We start from the raw sequence: 22,871 nt of genomic DNA on the forward strand, positions 1-22,871 counted from the left end.
CAGCATAATGTGGTGGTACTGTTATGATGTACCTGGGGTCACAGCCTGACCTACCAAGTCACCGTGAACCTTGAGCAAGTTACTGACCTCTCTGCTCACTTGACTCTGCCATGAGTGGGAATAAGAATAGTATCCAAGGCAGGAAAATCAGTTCATACTCATAAAGCACTTAGACAACCTTTATTCTTATTACCTTTTAAGTTTTGTAGTTAATATGGTTTTATATAATCTGTATTTCCATTACATCCAAATCATGAAATGTTGAGGAACTTGTGTCTCTTCCTCAACTGGAGATGTCCTCAGGAATGTGCATACCTACCCATGATTTATTTCTCTGTATTTCAAAACTAATTGTGGGTCTCATAGAATTTGCTAGCTGCCTTTGAATGCCAGTTTACTAGACTTTCAATGTTGGGTCACTTCCACCCACCACCACCCAATACATTTCATTTCCCTGAGGAATCTGTCTTCTGTGGTTCATTTTCTTCTGTTCTTCATGATGTGTAGCTCTGTGGAATGACTAAGGTAGTTTCATTTCCATCTCTGTGATACCACATGATACATGGCTTGTTTGCCTTTGCTGTCTTTAGTGCAGGTCTGAATTCACAGTTCGTCAGAGTTGCCTGAAAAGCACCTGGGGCCACTTTTTTTTTCATGGCCCACATTCACTGTATAGAATTTGAACTGACCAGATCAATAGGATTGGTGCTTGCCCCCTGCCTGTAATTAAACAAAGTGCTCTCAGTAGGTTTTCTAAGCCTTGCTCAAGATTTAATTAAGTTAGATCTTTAATGTCAGTTAACAGATTGGGCTACTTGGCAGAGCAGTAACTAAGGAACAACAGGCAGACAATTTTTATTATTGGTCCCAGCTCGTTATTAAATGAGATAATCATTTATTTCTTCATGCTTTGTAATATAACCACTCATTTCCTCACACTTAAAGAATTGGGCTTAATTTAGGCAAGGTAGGATTAATTACCCTAGAAAGGAAGCACTCGGCTCTTCATTCATTTATTCATTTCATGAACATGACTGGCCATCTTCTCTGTGCTGGGCAGAGAGGTTGCAGTGATAAACAGGACACTGTCCTTGGCTGGGAGGATGTTGGGGAGACAGGCCGGTCAATAGGTTGTTACAATGTTGTAGGGAGGATAGAGCACAGAGGGTGCCCGGGCAGTCCACAGGAGGAACTTTGGATGGTAGGTCCAGCTTCTCCACATTACCTTCATCTTTGACCTAGTCGTTTAGGTCAACTGCCGTGTAGCAAAAATGATCAGTGCTTTCCTCAGATAGTTTGGTAAAGCATAGTCTGGTAAAATTTTCGGTAAAACTATGACCACAAGCTCATGAATCTGTGTCCCATTGAGTCATAGACTTGAATCAAAATTAGGCCACACGAGTTCCTTCTGAGATTTTGTACAAATTCTTCAGAAAGTTCTGCAAATTCATGGCCTAAGGTGGTGGTAGGAGTTTGTTCTTTGTACCTTACGTCCCACCTGGGTATTTTCATCATGTCGGGAAATGAATTTCATCAACCTCTCCTGGACTTCCTTCATCCTTGGGATCTGACTTCTGCTTTGAGTCTCTGGTCATCACCACAGTAAATTCAAGAGACTAGAAGATATACTGTCTTGAACTAAATAAAAGTCACCTTAATCTCAAATTTCTCCCTCTCTACTTCTTCTGCTTTCCCTCCAAATGTCTTAAAAACCCTTAGTGTTAGTTAATTGACTTGGCTGGGGCAGGGGAAGGGGGCAGTATTTCCAGTAGTGGTAAGAAGACACAAATGTCTGTCTTTTCCAAACCAATTACTCTTGATTCCTAAATGTGGTGTTACATTTATGAAGGGATTTCATTGTTCTGTGTTCATAGGACCCATGTAATTCAAATGGAATCCCCCAGTTCAGCTAAAGTCTTTTAAAATATAAATGAGGACTCAGCTCCAGATTTTTAAATGGCTGCCATGTGGCTCCTTGGCCAGGAAAAAGGACGAGTAAATTTCTAGAATGCTGCAGTGCCCATTTCCTCCCCCCTCACCTTGTCCTACTAAGCAGGAAGTAAGCCCAAATTCCTGGTAATGTAGCCTTTGGGGAGGAAGGGAGCGGAAGCTGTGAAAGGAGGATTACAGGTAAAAAGAGAGAAATTTCCTTCACACATTGTGCTCTCTGAGGACCATTAACTCTGAGGCTTTTCAAAGTAACAGTCCTGTCATATATTCCTTTAGGCCACTTTTTTTTTTTTTAACTTATGATTATAGTTTTATTATCGCAAAAAATCAGAAGCAGCCAAAATAAAGAGGCACAGGTCTGGAAGGGCTCCAAATGCAGACGTTCCTGATGTCTTCTCCAGGTAAAACCCTGGGTGGTGTTACCGCCTTTTCGGGCAATACTCAGAGCATCACCAACGAGGGAAGTTCCCCCGAACTTCAGTATAAGTTTTTATTGGGGTTTCTCGATGTCGGCATGATTTATTACATTATGGGCCGTGTGGCTGAACTCCATTTCCAGCCCCTTCTCCTTCAGGGAGATAAGGCTGAGATCCTGGAGGCTCCTTGTAAGTTTGTGCCATGACAGGTGGGCTGGAGCTGCACTGTGTCTGCCGCTGTCCTTCTCCTAGAGATCCAGGAGGATGGAAGGCTCCAGGGCTGTGCCGCTCAGCCAGGTGTGTGACACACAGGTCAAGCACGCGTCCCACCAACTCACCAACCAGGGCCATTTAGAGAGCATCCTCTTCTATGACCTCAAGGTCCTCCCCTAGAGCCATTAGTTCTAAATTCCACTGGTTCTACACACCAGTTCCACCTTCAGTATCCACATGCACCTGCTATTATGTCCAAGGGTGCTTGTCTCATCGGGGGTCACGTTTAAAGGAGTTGGAAAGAAGAATCCAAAGTAAGCCAAAGGGCCTATTAGAAAGAGTAATCACCTTTAAGTTGACTGTGTGTTTTATTGTGTACTTTTTTCCAGTCATTCATTCGTTTATAATACCTATTTACTAGTAGGCTGCCCACCTCTACTGGGAAATGAGATTTCTAGTGTCACACTGTTGCCTCCAGAGCACGGTCTGTCTCTGAAGCAGCCATTTACTTGGTCTGACTGTCTCCTGTTATATGCTAAGTCAGTAGCTCTTTGATATTTTTAACTAAAAAACAGTAATAGTGGAGATATTTCTGGAAGTGAAATTGTTGTGACCTTATGTAGGTTAAATAAAGATTCATCTCCGATTTGCCTTCCTTGGCTTTGAGTCCCATCTGAGCTCTTTCCGCTCTGCCTCCCCCTCCATGATGCTTTTCTTGACCACAGTGTCTGGATATGGAAAATGCAGGGCTGCAAAATGGTGCTTTATATTTACTATGAATTTGTATGTGTATAAATTTACATTGGCTATGTGTGCATGTATTTAAAATAGACCAGAACAGTATAAACCAATCTCATAATAGTTATGGTGAGGAGGGGAAGCAAGTACCTGGAAGTGTAGGTCAAAGGGTACTCAAACTTTTCCACAGTGTTCTAATTTTATTTTTTTTAAGATTTTATTTATTTGAGAGAGAAAGAGAGAGCACAGAGGAGAAGGAGAGGGAGAAGCAGACTTCCCACCAAGCAGAGAACTGAACTGAGCTGAAGGCAGATGCTTAACTGACTAAGCCACCCAGGCGCCCCCTAATTTTATTTTTTAAATGAATGTATTATTTTGTATAACTTTTAATAGGTAGAAATACATATACATAGACATAGAAAGAAAGCTAATAAGCCAAAATATTAACAGAGGCTAAATCCAGGCTGTGAAATGTTAAGCATATGTTTCTTCTTTATACTTTTCCTTAATTTTCAAATTAAACAAAAAGTAGATTATGGTCCGTGATCCCCATCTCCCAGCTTTAACAACTTGGTAGTCATACACAGTCTTCTCTTTTGTCCTTGATGGAATTTTGGTCATATCTTACATGTTGCATTTCTTCTTAGGAGTTTCTTTGTATGAAAAAGATATGGCTGGTATTAGCTAAGTTTAAATTTGTGAAAGGTTTGGAGAGAGAGGGAAAGAAAAAGAGAAAGACCACCTGTTTTAACACTCCCATCCCTAACCTGGCCACGAAGGAGGGAGCTGAGAGGAGTGGGGTCTGGCTCCAGGGCTCTCCTTCCAACTGCTATTTTGGGGGGGGGGGGTCTCAGGTGGCTCTTCTTTTGTGTGGCTGATCTGTTAGTCAGGATAAGGATAGGTTATATAGCCATTACAAATTAACTCCCCAAATTTCTGCGGCATGACACACCAGAAGAGCTTATTTCTTGCTTGCATTGCATGTCCAGCACAGATGTGGGGATATGAGCACAAAGCAGAGCACAGAGCTCTGGTCACTCAGGGGGCCAGGCTGATGGCACCCATCACCTAAAACAGCCCTTGAAGGGACCCACCCCACTCACTGTCGGTTGGCCAGAACTGGACAGACGCCCCCTCCTTAACCACAGAGGCACTGAGAAACGTGAAGGAGCACATGGAGATTCGTTGAGCAGAAAATGTTCCTAACTCAGCTGGTTTGTTTGAGCATTACACCAGATAGACTTGGACGTGAATCAAAGTGCCAGGGAAACAGGCTGTCTGCCCCTCCATCTTGCGGTGGCTCTCAGTGTGTGTGTCAGAATCATTGGAAAGTCTTTTGGAGGATATGTGCCCTGGCCCTTCCATGAGCCACTGAATCAATGGTTGGGGTGCAGGACCCTGGCAAACTTTTGCTCATCTTGATCCCAGGAAGTTCTCGGGGACAGGAAAGGGAAGGAAGTGTCCTTCAGTCACCCACTGGATGTGGGCCAAGAGCCTCTCCAGGCATCTTCAGCTTATTTTTAAAAATCTGTTTTCATATTTTTTTTTTAAAGATTTTATTTATTTATTTGAGACAGAGAGAATGAGAGAGAGCACATGAGAGAGGGGGAGGGTCAGAGGGAGAAGCAGACTCCCTGCCGAGCAGGAAGCCCGATGCGGGACTCGATCCAGGGACTCCAGGATCATGACCTGAGCCGAAGGCAGTCGCTTAACCGCCTGAGCCACCCAGGCGCCCAGTATTAAACCCTTCTTGGAGATGAGAAAACGGAGACCCACAGAAGTTTGATAATCTTGTCCTAGTCCACAATGGTGCCAAAACTTGGGCCCTGGTAACCTTACTACGGGATGCAGTTTTCATTGTCCTGTTGTCCAGATGCTTTTCCTGGGTCCTCTTCTCCCTTTTCCTCATTCTGTCACCTGCTTCCACACAGACTAGAAGTTAGTAAACCATCCTCAGTTACAGTAACATGGGCACCAGATTTCCTTGGGCTTCTACAGACCAGTCTTGCTAGCATGGTAAGACAACACTAAGTGAAGGCAAAATGAGTTTTTTCATAGAGAACAAGTGACCTGTATGTGTATTTCTCTTGATTTGAGCCCAACAGAGCATCACTGGTAAAACCTATCACCCTTCCTCTCTGTGGTTTGAGGAGGGGTGATGTGTGGGATCCAAGGCAGAGAACCCGCAGAACTAGGATTCTTTTCATGTTCTCTTTGGAAACTGTTCCAGGGACTCTAAAAGGGCTTCCTGCACATTTGTGCCATGGAAATTGTGAGGTAACTTTTTCAGTTGTGGGCACTGGTGTTTGCTTCTCCATCCCTGGCCTCTCTTCTCCAACCCCTGCTTCGAAATTCCAGGTCAGGCTGCTTAAAGGCAGACTCATGGCCATCAAGAAAGTAGCTGACTCCCTTTGTTGGAAAGCTGGTAAGAAATCAGGAAGGCAGCCAAAACTCTGACCTCTTCCCTGATGTGGCCATTTTGATAATTCGGTCCAGGTTCTTCAGTGGTCTGTGGAACAAAAGAGAAAACAATGCACCTAGCAGATCTTCAGAGAATGGAAATGCTGTTGGGTTTGTTTCTCTTCTGTTTTGTAATCCCCTTCCTCTTCCATTTCAGCCTACATGAAATTGCCCTGACCAATAAAAATACGACTTTCCTGGAACACGGCATAAATGAGATTCATAGGAACAAATGTATCTTTTCTGTAAATAAATTCTGATTCCTCATTTGTCTGAGGGTTCCAAGAAAAGTCTTATAAAATCTCCAATAAGAGAGCGGTTCTTAGCAAACTCTGGACTTGGAGGAGGCTGCTCTCCGAGAAGCAGAAGGGCCCAACTGCCCAAAGCTCGTTGAGGAGAGCCTTTGCAGCCCAGCGGTTCTGCCCGTTTGCAGGGCTGAAACCCCCTCACCTCAGCCAGCTCCATTACACAGTGAAATTGTGAATCACCACCTAACTGCCTGAAATGACAGCCGCCCAGTGAACAGTGCTGCACATCGTAAGCCGAGCAGACTCCTTCTCTGGCTGGTGACTGTATTTCTAATCCTGCTCAGGACTCCCCGGCCACCTTTCATTCCTGCATGTCACCCGTCTGTGAACCACATTCACAGATGACTTCATCAACTGCGCAGTCGTCTTGTCTGCGTCCCTGAGCTGTCCTGGGAGATGGAAGTGTCCAGCAGCTGACCCGTCTTACACTTGTCCTAGCCTCCCTTTTTTCGGTGGACTTCCCCCCCACTTGGGAAACCCTGTGCCCGCCCCTCCGGATGTTTGTCTTTGGCAGCTCCATTTCCAGATTCTTTGTCACCAGCATCTCGCTGTCTGGCTGCCATAATCTCGTAGGCTCCTGATCTCTCATCTTTGTATTTACTTTCTTTCATTTGTTGGCTTTTATTTGGCCTGCAAGGGCAGAGAGATAAGCTAATGACATTCCTCTGTTAAAAGCACACTCACTGATCCGTGAAAGGTCCCTCGCTTAATTTATTTACTCCTTTTATATCCCATTCCCCGTCTTGCATATGTCTTTATACACCGTGTTTTGTGTCTTGTTTTTAATTTACATAAATGTTTTTGCGCTGTAGACTCCTTTCTCCCACTCAGCACTCTGGATCTGTCCGGATTGCTGTGTACCCCATCGGGTCTGACGCGCTCGTGGCCACCTCGTAGTCTGTGGGGTCCCCCGCCGCGCGGACCGTGCCCGACGACAAGACTTTCCACTGCCTGCCACCAATTTTAAGATGATCTCTTTGTTCCTTTTTCCCCCTACGTTTGCCTTACAGTGTTGCTACGTATGCAGTTATGTTTGCATCCTCATTTTCCAAGTAGCGCTAGTGGCATAACAAACCACCCCAAACTTAAAGACCTTAAACAATGATTTATTCCTATCTGGAACCCCTTGGTTCCCCAGAACCATGCATTGGCTGTTCTCGCTTAGGTTCAGATGTGGTTACAGTCAGATGGTGGCCCGCGCCAGAGTCCTCTTGAAGGCGTCCTTACTCGTAGGTCTATGGGGTGAGGCTGGCTGTCGTCTGGGGCCATAGCAGGGACTATTGGTCAGATACACCTGCAAGCATCCTCTCCAGGTGGCCCAGGCTTCCTCACAGTGGAGTGGCCGGCTTATAAGAGCCAGCATCCCTAGAGGGAGCGGGCAAAGCGGATCCTCCTTTTCTAACCTAGCCTCAGAAGCTCTGTAGTACTGCTTCCGCTATATTCTGTTCATTAGAAGCCGTCCCTCAGGCCAGGCGCGGGCAAGGGGAGGGGACTCGGACTCCATCCCTTGATGGAGGGAACATCAAAGAACTTGCAGGCGTCTCTCCACACTGCCGCACCTGGTTAGAACCCAGGGTGACGCTTCAGTGTTAGGACTCAGGTCCACCTCCACTTCTGGAAGACACCTCTATTTTCTTTTCAGATATACTGTTTCTCCGTCCTTTCCTGTGTTCTCTTCCTCTGGAACTCCTTTAAAAGTATGTTGGGGCCTTGGTGGGTCACTTGTGGTCTCAGTGACACATGCATATTTTGTATCTCTTTAGCTCCCTGTGCTGTGTTCTGAATTAATTTCTGTGCTCTGTTCCAAGTCACTCATTCTGTTTTCAGTTTTAACCAGTTGAGAGTTTAACCAGTACATTGATTTTATGTCATCGGCTACATTTTCTACTGGCTTGTTTTTCTCGTCTACCTATTCTTGTTTGATGATATCTGCCTGGTTTTGTTTCCTAATTCCTTACTTTTTATAGAAAGTACTCCTTTTAGGGGCGCCTGGCTGGCTTAGTCGGAAGAGCCTGCGACTCTTGATCTTGGGGCCGTGAGTTTAAGCCCCACTTTGGGTGTAGCGATTACTTAAATAAATAAAAGACTTAAAAAAGAAATTAATCTTTTTATCTTGCAGAGGGCCCTACACTGATTATGATATAGTTTGCTGTTTGCTTTATTTTCGTTTCTTCTCGGGTGGCTTCCTCTCCTCCTGTAGATTGCTGCCTCTCCTGGGTGATCGACCCCGTTGCGCAACTGTCCCCCCATGTCCAGCAGCTTCCAGTCACGGGAGCTTTAGGTCTCCTGTCCCCCCATGATACTGGGTGATTTACAAATTAAGTCCCTGAGGCAGTGACCGGCTGGCGAAATCCAGACCAGTTTTAACTCTTCATTTCTAAGTGGGGGCCCTGTAGTACACAGAGCTATAGATTTGGACTCAGCACCCTGTGTCCTGGGTCTGGGATTTTGGCTTCTTATGGTTGACCCCTGGGCACAGTTCTAGGGCTTCTTTCTGGCTTCCTGCCAGCTAGTGTGAGGGTCACAGAAGGGCGGGGCGGGAAGTTTCCAGGCTTACAGAGGAGGATCTGAGCACAGACCGCCTCTCAGGGGCCCTCTCTGGCCCTCCTGGCCCCACACACTGCACCCTGCTCTCCATTCCCAGGGCTGCTGCGGCACCGCCTCCCTCCTAACCTCTGTAGCTTTCTTTCCCACCTCATTTCTGGCACCTGGAGATTTCACTGCCTTTCCTTTAACCTTGGCAATGAATTTCTTTCTCATTGTTCCTCTTTTATGCAACATTTCTATGCATCCTTAGCAGGAGGAGTGCCTGTTTACTTTAGCTGAGGCTGTCATGCGCTGGAAATTGTCATTTGTTCTGTATCCAGACCCTTATTCCTCCCGTTTTCAGCCTCCTCCTCATTCTTATCCTTCATATACCTGCCAAAGCTGAGTCTAAGCCCTGCCAACCTTCTCCAGGGTAGACAGGCCACCTCCCCTTGTGTATTTGATAGAATTTGGCTTTTCCATTCTGTTCCTTCCATCAATACTCTTCCCTCCACTTTGCGTTTACGGAATGTGCCCAAATCTTTCTGCTAATGCCCTAAGCATGTGCTTTTCACTGTTACAATTTTAATCCGGTTTTTATTCTTTACTATTATTTTCATGAGGTCTCCAGAGTTTGAAGAGAACAATGCATTTACTCAGTCTACTGTCTTGAATGAAAGAGCTCAGCTGAGTTCTCAGTGCTGCTGTGTAAGCTTTTTTTTTTTTTTTCTTCTTTGGTCCTCATTCAGCTTCCTTCCTCGTTTCTGACATCTGCTATTCCCTCCCTCGCTCCTAGCAAAGGACCTCAGCTCTTTCCTCTTAGAGAAACAAACCATCAGATGTGGGCCGTTCTGTTACCCATCCTCTCTCTCCCATCTGCAAACTCACCTTTCTTATTGCCTATCCTCACCTTTTTCCCTTCTCTCCTGGAGCAAAATCACGGTCTCATCTGTCCTCCATTGATCCTTCAGTTCACCTGGCTATGTGTGGGCTCTCCTCCCCGCCCCGCACCACCCCCCCACCCCCCCCGCCCCTGCACCTAGTGCCTTGCCTCTTCCCTGGGCAGCCTTATCCACACACGAAATTCTTAAACGGTATACCCAGTTCTGATCTCCTTCCCTTAGGTTATATTTCTAACTGCTGACTGAATATCCTTACTCACATACTCCATGGTTTTCTCAAATTCAGCATCTTTATTTCTCTCTGGAAAGTCTGCTCCTTCTTACGTTTTCCCCATTGTGCCGAGTAGTGCCCTGATTCACTGAATCACCCCGGCTACCAGTTTGGGTTGTTTGTGTGTGTGTGTGTTTGTTTGAACTTCCTTGAATAGTTCCAGAACTGCACACTGGCCATTACAGTAGCTACTGGCTACACACATCTATTTATATTTGAATTCAAGTGGACGAAAATAGAATACAATTAAAAATTCAGTTCTTTGGGTCTAGTAGGCACACTGCAAATTCTCAGTAGCCACGTGAGGCCAGAGCAGCTGTAGAACAGCATCGCTGTTCCCGGAAGTCGTTGGGCGACGCTACTCTAGGGTGTATTTTACCATTTTTGTTCCCATTTCGCTGTGTTGGAGCCTCATCATCTCTCTCGACTCACCCCCTTTTTCTTGCTCATTTCAGTTCATTCTCTTTTCTAATCAAATGATTTTTTTAAGATTTTTTTTTTTTTTTTTTTTTACATAGGGAGCGCGAGTGAGAGAGAGCACGCAAGCACAAGCAGGGGGAGCAGCAGGCAGGGGAGAAGCAGGCTCCCCTCTGAGCAGGGAGTCCGATGAGGGGCTCGATCACAGGACCCTGGGATCATGACTTGAGCCGAAGGCAGACACTTAACCAACTGAGCCACCCAGGCTCCCCTCAAATGATTTTCTTTTTTATAAGACCCTTTACTCCCTTTGAGAGTCATTAAGTTATAAATGAGAAATGCAGAGTTCTGGCATTTTAACGTCATTTCCTTACTTGAACCTTTCAGAGTCCTCCCCAGCCTGCTCCACCCTGCCTCTGTTTGCCTTTTCCTTTTTATTTGCTTGATGAACAACTACATGACCTCCAAGATTGAATCCCAGTGTTTCCCACTGTGGCAAGGCAGAGGAAAATGTGTCTTTTAGACTTGGATGCTCCTGTTGATAGCCCTTTTCAGAGTGCATTCACATTGCAGTGTTTGGCTCAACTCCAAGCCCCTATAAAACAAGAATTTTACCTTCATACTCTATCATGTTTCCAATATATGCAAGAGATTGACTCCTTTTTTTTTTTTTTCCTGAGAGAGAGAGCATGTGCGCATGAGTGAGGGTGGGGAGCGGCAGAGGAAGAGGGATAGAATCATAAGTAGGCTCCAGGCTCAGTGTGAAGCCCGACATGGGGCTCAGTCTCACCACCAGCGATCATAACAGCCGAAATCGAGAGTCGGACACTTAACCGACTGAGCCACCCAGGCACTCCTGCAGCAGGTTGACTTCTTTTCAGGGCATCTAGATGAGGACTGGCTACATGCTCACTTCAAGAGAAATCAGAAAATGGCCACTCAAATCACGTTCTGTGTTTTGTTGCCGAACTCCAATTGAGAAAGCCTGGAAAGGGTGATGAATGACCTTCCAACAAGTATTGATTCCTTGTTTTGGGTAGCTGTGATTCCTGGCTACCCCCTGACTCCGAACCACATATTTTGTAGAGACAAACGTATTTTCTTTAATATTTTCAGTGAATGCAGGTATATTATTTAATTATCCCAAACTCAGTGGCTTAAAACAACAGAAATTTATTCTCTCACAGTTCTGGAGTCCACGCAGTCAAGGTGTTGGCAGGGCTGCGCTTCCTCCAAGGGCTCTGGAGGAGAATCCTTTCTTGACTTTCCAGCTTCTGGTAGGTCCCGCAGTTCTTTGACTTGAGGCCAATCTCAGCCTCCATTTTTACTTGGCCTTTTTCTCTGTGCCTCTGTCTTTCTCCCCCCCTCCCTTAAGTAATCTCTACGCTCAATGTGGAGCTCAAACTCACAACCCCAAGATCAAGAGTCACATGCTCCACCAACTGAGCCAGCCAGGTGCCTCATGTACCTCTGTGTCTTAAATTTCCCTCTCCTTTTTCTTACAAGGATACAAGTCATTAGATTTAGGACCCACCCTAAATCCAGGATGATCTCATCCTGAGAGTCTTAATTTAATCATATCTACAAAGACCATATTCCAAAATGAGGTCACATTCACAGGTACTGTGGGGATTTTTTTTTTTAAAGATTTTATTTGTTTATTTGACAGTGAGAGAAACAGTGAGAGTGGGAACACAAGCAGAGGGAGTGAGAGAGAGAGTAGGCTTCCCGTGGAGCAGGGAGCCCGATGTGGGGCTCGATCCCAGGTCCCTGGGATCATGACCTGAGCTGAAGGCAGATGCTTAACGACTGAGCCACCCAGGCGCCCCGGTACTGTGGGTTTAGAACTTGAAGCTGTCTTTTGGGGGAGGGGGGCAGTGAAGGGCATGATGCAACCTGCTAGAGTGGGTAAGAATAGGAATGAAGACAATCACAGCTGTGTCTCTCCCCTCTCCCAGGCTTCACCTAAGCTGAATCAGCAAATTGGCTGTAGCCTTCATTTCTGTGCATTTATTCATTTAAATTAATTAAGACCCCCCCCACCTCCAAATCAAGAAAAGAGAGAAGGCTATTTAATCCAGCTGGCTGTCTATCTTCATGACAAGCTCACTCCACTCCCTTCAGCTGGATTTTTTTCACTGCCTAACAATTACCATTAAATGATAAAGCGTACACCAAAAATAAACCTGTTTATCATTCTGTAGTTTTCAAAGGCATTCTCCAGGTCTAACGCTTTTTAAACGAAAATGGATATTTAGATTTAGAAATCATTTTAAGCATGCATGCCTGTGCACAAACAAGCCATGGAGAGATAGGAAGAAAGAATATTAGGTACCTTCTCTGTTTTTATTTTTCAGTGCCATCTAAATTTTCCACAGTGGACATGTTTTACTTGAGTGATTAGAAGAAGAAACTTTTTCTCAATAACATGGGTAATTTTAACGCACTTTTAGTAAATTGCCCAAGACAATTTATTTATATATTTTAATGTAAGGTGAGTAGGCCACTTGGCATTGTAGGAACCGACCACGGATTATTCTGTGAATGATTCGGATACTCTTTAGATTTTGGAATGGTGTTAACATTGTCAGTTATTCAGGACCTCATCAGACTTTGATAGCAGTAGCAGTGGAAATCCCTGGTCTCCGTCAGGGAGGTTTCCCGGGTGCCAGGAAGCAGCTTGATGGGAAAGCAGGCCCTCTCTTTGCCATGCAGCCCTAACAAGGCATCAGCACTATACCTCTTCTTGGTTTGTTGGGGACCAGTCCAGAATAAGCCCTGTCAGCTCTCACCAGCAATACCCTTTGGCTTTAACAAGCATGTGTTTTTCTAGTCTTTAAACTATTTTGAGGTCTGCCCTGTTTCTGGTGTGCTATGAGGACGACCCGTGTTTCCATCAACCCCCTGTTACTGGAAGCTGCAGCAGAGCGTGAGGCACTTTTTAGCTGTTACACCATTGAATGCAATTCGCTCTGAGGGAATTTTCCTATTTTGGCTTCTAATATGTTGATGAATTATTGAAATTTCAATTACTTTTGGTTCCCAATTTAGCAGGATGGAGACATCCAAGATATTTAATATGAAAAGCTTTCCAGTTGCTTTTGGAGGAGGGTTTGGTTTCAAGGATGTGGTTGCATTCCTCCTGTCTCTGGGACTAAAGTGCTGTGTGGCCCCAGGAGTCCCTTAGGACTCGGGGTGTGAGCCCCCAACTGGGAGCATCTGCAGATCCTGGGAGCCTATCAGATATGCACATTCCACCTACCAAATCAGAATCCCTGGGGATGGGACCCTAGGCTCTTTAGCAAGCCTCCTGGACATTCTGGTGCACTGACAAGTTTGGAAAGCCCTGACTTAGATGTCCCGGTGCTAATTCTTCCCAGCAGGACCTGGTGCCCATTTGTAGGGACCCATGGGTGCTATAGTCAGTTTGCCCTTCAAGGTAGACATCGTACTTGATGACAAAACTGTGATCCAAGTCATCAGACCAATTTCTCTCAATTATTTTCACTTCCTTGGAACACTTCTCACTTTGGAAATCACTGAGCCATAACTATAGAGAAGAGAGTCTGCACATTTAAGTTCTGTGCAGGTAAATGTGTGTTCTAAATGTAATTCAGAGGACCCCGGGTTTCTCTTTTATGCAGAAAGACTCTGTAGATATTCCTTCCCGCTGTCCCATGGATAATCCCATCTTCAAGTCTCTTGGGGGGAAGCTGCAGGTGCGTCTGTGTCTTGCCATTGGCCTCTCCTCCTTGCTAGTGCCTTCGGCTCTTCCACACCGTGCAGTTCTCCCAGTACAGTGTCACCCTGATGCCTGTGCCCTCATGCAAGATGTTCCCCCACCCCCAGCTTGCTCAGCACCCCCATCAGAGCCGGCCCCTCCTCATCTTGTCCATTGCAATCTGGTCGCTTCCAAGACTCTGTTCAAGCACCGTCCCCTCCTTCCCTGTCGACTTGAGATGGAGGTACATTCTTCCCCTTTTCAGCTTCCTACAGCACCTTAGGTGGATATTTACAGCATTAATGTGCGCTTGCATTGAAATGATTTGTTCTCTCTTCCTCTGAGCTTTGAGTTCCAGGCGAGTGGCGATTTCATCCTGGGTTCTCCATCTGCAGTGCCCAAGACGTTCAGGCCCATGAGGCAGAATGAACAAACATTCCTTAAAGATGGTCCTTCCCCCTCTGCTGGAAGCCTTCAAAGCCTTAGAAAACATTTTTAGATCATACCTGTGAAAAACAGATGATGGCCAGCCAGTGGCAGGTCTAGTTAAGAATACAACAAACTTTTATGTGGACTCAACCAAGTTAGCTTTAGTTAGGTTTTCAGTGAAGCTAATCTCTTCATGGAAATGAAAACCCAGCCATCTGGCTACTTTGCTCCTTGGCCAGGGAAGCCACCAACTGTGTCTAAAGTTTGCATTATTATTTCAGGTTCGAGAGCTTCAAACGCGACTACAGAGCGTGCAGGCCACGGGGCCCTCCAGCCCTGGCCGCCTCACTTCTGCCAACCGCCCAGTTAACCCCAGCACCGGGGAGCTGAGCACAAGCAGCAGCAGCAATGACATTCCCATTGCCAAGGTGAGCGCCCGGGGACGGGCAGGAAGCCTGCTCTTTTACCTGGAATCCGCACCAGGCTCTACCAAGCTTGGCCACTCTGCAGGCCTGGGATGAGCTCACAGGGCGCCGAGGAGCTTCCCTCGGGTCTCTCACAGGCCTCCTACGCTGGGGCTGCAGGGAGAGATAGCCCGCTGGTAGTTTTGTCTGTCTTGGCTGTGACCTGGATGCCAACTCTCCTTAATCAGCCAGCGGGAGCAGGTCACAGCTGACCAGTCGTTGTGGAAAGTGAGATGTTTTGTCAGGTTCTACCGTAGTAAGGGGTGGATGGATAGTTCCTCTGGGGGACTGAGATTCAGCCCAGGAGGGGACCCTGAGTAATGGACCAGTGATCGCCCTTCTCATAGGACCAACAGCCCTGGCTGCAGAAAAATAGATTCTGCTGGACAGGCCAAGGCAGTTAGAGGAGCGGCCCCACCCCTGCACATATGCTGAGTCTGCCCCAGAGGGACTGTAACAATGACACACACGCTCTTCCCTGGTGGGCTGCCGGTCTCTGCAGGGGGGCGGGTTCTCAACCATCAAGTTGAATAAGTGGGGTCAAACCATTGTTTCTCAACTAGAAGTGATTCTGTCCTCCCCCAAGGGATATTGGGCAACGTCTGGAGACAGTCCTGATGGTCACCGCTAGAGTGCTAGTGGCATCTTGCGGCTAGAAGCCAGGGGTGCTGCAAACAATCCCACAGGGCACAGAATAGCCCTCTACAACAAAGAACATCCAACCCAAGATGTCACGAGTGCTGAGGTTGGAAAACCCTGGGTGAAGCAGATGGTGGAAAAATTGGATGAGTGAGTTATTTTTAGGAAATTGACGAATCGGTTTAGTCGCCATGACTAAACAGTAGCCCTGTATGAGCACAGTCTTCGACGGTTTATCTGGACAGTGATGTGTCATTTTTCGATAATTTTTTGTTTTTCTAGATTGCTGAGAGGGTGAAGCTATCGAAGACCAGGTCCGAGTCTTCGTCATCGGATCGGCCAGTCCTGGGATCAGAAATCAGTAGCATCGGGGTGAGTGTTCGTGAGATGCAAGACAGAGTGCCCAGTAGGGCTACACAGATGGCCGATCGTAGGTGACAGAACTTCCCAAGTTCACCTCCTGTAAACAAGTTAATTATAAAACAAGTCATGGGCGCCTGGGTGGCTCAGTTGGTTAAGCGACTGCCTTCGGCTCAGGTCATGATCCTGGAGTCCCGGGATCGAGTCCCGCATCGGGCTCCCTGCTCAGCAGGGAGTCTGCTTCTCCTTCTGACCCTCCTCCCTCTCATGCTCTCTGTCTCTCATTCTCTCTCTCTCAAATAAAAAAAAAAATAAAAAAATAAAACAAGTCATACCCCATTTCCTTCCAGAGGATCAGATTAAAGGGTACAGTGGTTTCCTCATCAGAGAATTACTTCTTCAGCTATAAGGGAGTTTCTCTCTTTCTCTACCTGCAAACTGTCCGAAAGAAATGATTTAGGTCTAGTTACTGGTGATGGAGATGAAAGTCTTAAAGTACCTGCTCTGTATCACCCTGCTACCCCCGAGACCGAGCGGGTCAGGGAGCTCTGAAAGAATTTTACCTTTCTCACATGCCTCTTAAAAGGGAACGTGCTCTCCAGTGAGGATGAATGCTGCCTTTGAAGCGTAGCCCAATGCTGGGAGAGACCAGAACCTTCTCGCTTAGTACCAGGGTTTTCATCTGGGGAGCCTACAAACCCCTTGGGGCTGTAAGAGCTGATGGAGTCATTTTAGTTCCCTAAGGAATATTTTTTTAGGATTGACGATGAGGCTGAGAGAGCCAGCTATTTGATCCCCAGGGGTGGGGAAAGCTTGAACAGTACTTTTAAAGCCCTAATTTAGAATTATGTGCTGAGAAAAATTGCCTGCATCCAGATTCGGTGCCAAAGCCAAACTGTGAAAATAAAGGAGCCGGCTGCTCTCTTTGGCTGCAGCAACCAGAGACGAGGGCCTGGGGGACGGGGGCACAGGGGGCTCAGGAAGGGGAAGGGAGTCCAGACTCTGTTCAATATCCAGAAATTGAGGAATTCTAAAGAGGCATGCTCCCCCAGGTCTGCTGCCCAGCAACACATGCCTGGAGGATACAGCTGTGTTTTGATCCTGTTCATGTACTATTTTCACAGTAGTTAGCTTTTGATCATAGAATCCTATTATACAGACTGAGAAAAATCAGGGTCACCATCTTCTGGTGCCTGACTGTCGAGGAATATTGGCTGTAGATTCTTCCGCATGCAAAGTCCTGTCTGAGGACCGGTCCCTAAAGCGACCACTGTCTAGAGCGGGATTCGTGCTTACCTGTGCAGGTATCCAGCAGTGTGGCGGAACACCTGGCCCACTCTCTTCAGGACTGCTCCAACATCCAGGAGATCTTCCAAACACTCTACTCACACGGATCTGCCATCTCGGAAAGCAAAATTAGAGAGTTTGAGGTGGAAACAGAACGGTTGAATAGGTAAGGAGAAATCCTGTGTATTTGAACTGCGGTGTTGTGGGGGTGGGGAGCTGCCCTCCTTTCCCTTTCAAAGATCAGTTCAAGTTGGCTTAGGAGCTGGGACATAGGGAGATGCTGTCAGCCTGGTGGGCGGGGACTTCCCACCTTCTTCTTCAGCAGAAGAGCGCTTACCGAAGTCGGGGCTGGCTTCATGGGCGTTGTGTGACCTATGTGTTCAAGTGCACAAGCCTCATGTTTGGAAGGATCTCACACTTGGCTTTACTGCTCTGCTGTCACCGTTTTAATTTCTTGGGGCACCTGGGGGGCTCCGTTGACTAAGCATCTGCCTTCAGCTCGGGTCCTGATCCCGGGGTCCTGGGATCGAGCCCTGAGTCGGACTCCCTGCTCAGCAGGGACCCTGCTTCTCCCTCTCCCTCTGCTTGTATGCTCTCTCTGTGTCAAATAAATGAATAGAATCTTGAAAAAATAAAAATAAATTCTTAATTTATGAAGCAGGGCTCCACCTTTTCATTTTGCACCGGGCCTTGCAAATTTTGTAGCAAGTCCTGGGAGCTGTTCGTATTGAATGACAAGTAGGTCAGAAAGACAAGACGGCTACCAAGCATGCAGGCCTGTGCTGCCAGGAACCACAGAGAACAGCTCTGGAATGTTGAGTCAGCATCCTAGGGGCGCCTGGAGCTATCAGGAACCAGCAAAGGCAGTCTGATCGAGGCATTCTGGGATTGACCAGGCATGCTGGTCTAGCCCTCCCTGCTCCTCCGGAGGGTTGCCTAATTTTTACTTATGTTCTTTGCAAAAGTACACAACCCTCCGTCCCTACGTTCTATCCCACTTAGTCCTACTTAGAATCACTTTCTAAGTAGCTCTAACTGTCCTACTTAGAAAATTTTTCCAGTTTTATGGATTCTTCCCAAATCTCATAACAGAGGTAGTTAGAGTTTGCACTCATGCCTCTTGGCAAAGCCTGGCTTGTAGGTCATCCCGGTGATGGGAGTTGCTGAAAAAGCAAAGAAGGACCAGGGCCAAGTCCTGGTAAACCACTGACTCAGAATGGGTCCTGCAGGGGCAGAGCGCACTACTGAATCCTATCCAAGTGTGGTGTGGCTGCCTTGACCCACCAGCCTTCAGTGGGAGAGCACAGTCAGAATCTGAAAGGCTCGTGAACTCACCAGGAAGAAATGTGGATGCCGGTCCCCCTCCACAGTTGCCGAATGCCGTTCCCCTGGTGTCTGGCAAACCTGAATAAATTGAATTACCATATTAGTCCTCCCTGATTTGAAGCTGTTTAATATAGTGCTTGAGGACTAAGGAAACGCAGCAATCTAGGTCATTTCAAATCTGGAAATTAAATGGTTTCCTTATTAAATCCAAAATACTTGAGAGTGACAATCCCGATGATTACCTTGTAGCAGTAAAGAAGCAGTCCTCTCCGTACCAGGCTGGGGGGTGCTTAAGAATTGAATCAGATATGCCCTTTGCAATTTAATGAAGTCAGATGCCTTCAGGGGCCCTCTGTGAGTGAGGATCTCCTCTCCACAGATTCTGGGACTTAACAAGCCTGCTTTGTGGTTGAACTTGGGGGAGGTTCCTTTCTCCTCCGTTCTGCGCACCTAGGAGACGCCAAAGAAAGGGGAAGCATTTGGTCCTTGTAGCTCACGTTATTATGGTGTTTCACAGTTTACAAAGGGTTCTCACGACCACTTAATCTTCAACTTGGGAGGGCAGAACAGTCCCATTTTGCAAATGAGAAAACAAAGGCTTCGATGTTGAGCAACTTGCTTGGAGTCCAGAGCTGTTAAATAGCCCAGCTGGAATTCTACCCCTGCCCTTGGACTTCCCCTCCAGTGTTTTCCCAATGGCCATAGCTATAACTAGAATGTGGGAATAACCTTAGACTCTGTTATTAAACTACCTACCTCAAAGTTGGAGGCCTTGTTACACCCCCCAAAATGAGAGCCCTTAGCTTTTTGATTGTGTGTGGGGTGGGGGGTCATACCTCCTCAGAAATGTTTCCTGACTTAACAAATCTGTTTTAAGTACGTACTCTGTGCTCAGCTATTTGTCATGCAAAGGAAAGTAAGACAGACAAGGTCCCTGTCTCTCATGGAGCTTCTGTTCTGTTTGGGGAGCTATACAAGAAGCAAACAGAGATCATAAGAAAACTCCCCGTAAACAGGGCACTGTGGTGGCATAGGGGCGGGGGGGTGGTGATTATTAAGTAGGGCTCCGCGTCCAACATGAAGCCCAACGCGGAGCTTGAACTCACAGATCAAGAGTCAGATGCTCAGCCGACAGAACCACCCAGGTGCCCCCAGGAGACGTTGATTTTATTTTATTTTATTTTATTTTTTTTAAATTTTATTTATTTATTCATGAGAGACAGAGAGAGAGAGAGGCAGAGGGAGAAGCAGGCTCCCAAGGAGCAGAGAGCCCGATGCGGGACTCGATCCCAGGACTCTGGGATCATGACCTGAGCCGTAGGCAGACGCCTAACCATCTGAGCCACCCAGGCGCCCAGGAGACGTTGATTTTAGATAGGTAGCCAGGGAAGGCATCTCTGAAGAGGTGGCTTTAAGTTGCGATTTTAAGGGGAAAAGGAAGCAGCCATATGACAAACTGAGAGTCTTACGGAGCAATTGACAACCTTAAGGCGGAAAAGGAGGTTGACATGAAGTGGGAACTGTCCCCAAGGCCAGTGGAACTGAAATGGAGTGAATGAAAAGAAGTAGTCACACGCAGTAAGGTGGTGGAGTTGGCAGGGCGTGGTGGGTATGAAGTTTGAGGCCGGGGACCAAGTTTGCTCTTTATTCTAAGTGTCATTGGAAGTCGTTAAAGGGTTTGGTTTTTTTGTTTGGTTGGTTGGTTTATGCAGCAGAAGAGCAGATCTGGTTTAAATTCTGAGAGCTGACTCAGATGTGAAGAATGGAAGGAGGGCAAGAGTAGAAACAGCAATGAGTGTAGTGGCCCGATGTGGCCAAGGTGGAGGTGATGTGAGGAGGTGGGGGTCAGAGTGTTTGGTGGTAGAATCAGTGGAAACCGCAGTTGGATTAGATCTGGATGTAAGAGGAAGGGACGGTCTCAAAGAAGATTCTCACGTGTCTCCCATGTATTGCTGGGTGGTTGGTGGTAGCATTTACTGAGATGGAGAAGATAGAGAAGGACAAGGTTTGGGGGAAAATCCAGAGTCTCATTTGGTAATGTTAAATTTGAGGTTCTGGTGTGACATCCACATTGGAAATATCAGGAAACAGCTGGAGATATGAGATAGGCACTCAGAAGAGAGGTCTGGGCTAAAGAAATTTGAGAGCCAGAGGAACGTAAATGCCTGTTAAAGTCATGGGACTGGATAAAATCACACCGGGGAGCAGGGGGAGTGCTGATAGAGGAGGACAGCCATGAGTCCCGAGGCAACGCCAACCCCCACAGATTTCATAGAGAATGAGGAGCCAACAAAGGAGACAGAAGAAATGACCTTCAAGGCAGGAAGAAAACCAGTAGAGATCTATCATGCCCCAAGTGAGACAGAACATTTTCAGAAGGAAGGAGTAGCCTGTTAGTGGGGTGTTGCCTGAGAAGGCCTCTAAGATGGGATCGGTCACGAGGAGGTCTGTGAGCGGACTAAAGAGTTTCATCTACTTAGTGGGGACCGAACTGGAGCAAGTTGAGTGTTGAAGAGAGTGGTGACTGTTTCAAGAAGTCTTAATGTCAACAAGAACAGAAAAGTATGTTCTTGTAACACCTTACATTGAATCAAGCTTGGAGTTGCCAAAACCTCACGGTGGTTTTAATTACACGCTCACCAGACATCTCCCATGTTGGTGAGTGTCTCTACATTCTGCTCTAAAATACGTGGTCCTAAGATTGATCCTCAAGGCAAATGGCGTGCAGGCCCCTTACCATTTTAAGAGTCCCTTGCATTGTGTATGTGTGAAACCCCCTGTGTCTTTAAGACTTGGTGGTCAGAGTACTATAAATGGGTGTGTGCATGGGAATTGAATCACTGCATCCAGGGCCTCTGTCCCAGGGCAGAAAACAGAGAAGCTGAAGGCTTATGCTTTTCTGACTTTGCCACAAACTCATTTGACCTGAATTTAGAGTCCCGAGTCCTATAAAGCGTGAGGTCCCTGCCTGCAGCCAGCAGTCGTGGGACTGTCCAGCCTGGAAGGGGTTTGGGACACAATCCACAGTTCCTGTCCGCCGCCCATTCAGAGGCCCTTAGGGACAGTTTCTTACTCCCGGATTCATCTGTTGCTTCTGCTCTGTAGTGAGTGGTTCAGAGCACAGGATCTGAGGTCAAACTGCCTGAAGGCACTTAACCCTTCCGTGCCTCTACTTACTCTTCTGAGAATGGGGCTAATCATACTTAATTCAAAGGGCCACGGAGGGTTATTGAGCAGGGGTTTAACAAATAGTAGCTATTACTGTGGCACTGCTTCTTGTTTGTCCCCGTGGAGTGTTGCTTATTGAAGTGCACCTGTCCTACCTCTCCTGAGGGCCTGAGGTCACGTGGCTGGCTCCTTTCCCTGGTGGATCCTCAGCACCTCACGCGGCACCCGGCACATGGTGTGTTGCCGGCTGGGTGGGAAGTAACCAGGGGGCCTGTGTATTTCCAGTTCACACAGAATTTAGTGATTCTCATACTTAGGGTTGCTTCCTTTATCATTCATGTCAGTTACGTTTGCTAAAACCGCTGACGAGCTCACATCCTAACACGCGTGTCTGGCCTGGATCTAGATTAGATGGCTCAACTATCGGCAAATGAACTGTAATCCTAATGTGAAGTCGTGAAAAGAGATTTTTCTTCCTTTGTAGCCGCATCGAGCACCTCAAATCCCAAAATGACCTCCTGACCATAACGCTGGAAGAATGCAAAAGCAACGCTGAGAGGATGAGCATGCTGGTGGGAAAGTATGAGTCCAATGCCACGGCCCTGCGGCTGGCCCTGCAGTACAGGTAGGAAGTGCAGGCCCTGAGTGCACATGTGCAAGGTTGGGGGGCGGGGTTAACTTAGAAATGCATGCACAGTAACCTGCCTCAAAGTAGAAACCAGGCTTTTAGAGCACATACGGAGGGGGTTGGACCAGCAAATACCAATGTGATACATACTGAAAATCCATTAGCACCTTGTGGCAATTAAGAAAAGAAGAGTAATGAGTATGGTATAGGAAAATTGAGATGTTTCTGCCAGCATGTTCAACTTAAATATTATTTTATATATTTATATTTTTTTAAGATTTTATTTATTTATTTGACACAGAGAGAGAGACAGCGAGAGAGGGAACACAAGCAGGGGGAGTGGGAGAGGGAGAAGCAGGCTTCCCGCCGAGCAGGGAGCCCGATGCGGGGCTCGATCCCAGGACCCTGGGATCATGACCTGAGCCGAAGGCAGATGCTTAACAACTGAGCCACCCAGGCGCCCCCAACTTAAATATTATTTTCTTCAAGTAATATCACTCAAAACATTTATTTTCGTATTTATATATCCATTTGCTCTTTCCAGTCTTTTTTCATTGTCCTATATATTTTACATTGTTAGAAATCTAGGACATTCTGGGGGCGCCTGGGTGGCTCAGTCGTTAAGCGTCTGCCTTCGGCTCGGGTCAT

General features: G+C 46.8%; 1 protein-coding gene across 6 annotated transcripts in view; it reads left to right on the forward strand.

Moving 5' to 3' along the window:
* The window catches only part of MCC (MCC regulator of Wnt signaling pathway), a 397,697-nt gene that overhangs the window by 331,087 nt on the left and 43,739 nt on the right, over nucleotides 1–22,871 (forward strand). For 4 of the 6 annotated variants that reach the window (XM_081826454.1, XM_081826456.1, XM_081826458.1 and 1 more), the window contains 5 exons: nucleotides 11,389–11,478; nucleotides 14,633–14,779; nucleotides 15,737–15,826; nucleotides 17,119–17,267; nucleotides 22,080–22,220. In XM_081826454.1, the coding sequence (XP_081682580.1) occupies nucleotides 11,389–11,478; nucleotides 14,633–14,779; nucleotides 15,737–15,826; nucleotides 17,119–17,267; nucleotides 22,080–22,220 (617 nt within the window). The remainder of the gene's footprint in view (nucleotides 1–11,388; nucleotides 11,479–14,632; nucleotides 14,780–15,736; nucleotides 15,827–17,118; nucleotides 17,268–22,079; nucleotides 22,221–22,871) is intronic. The other 2 variants (XM_081826455.1, XM_081826459.1) reach the window with 1 other exon arrangement.

Source organism: Leptonychotes weddellii, chromosome 7 (genome assembly GCF_054177405.1).
Source record: "Leptonychotes weddellii isolate Sample4059 chromosome 7, ASM5417740v2, whole genome shotgun sequence".
Taxonomy (NCBI): domain Eukaryota; kingdom Metazoa; phylum Chordata; class Mammalia; order Carnivora; family Phocidae; genus Leptonychotes; species Leptonychotes weddellii.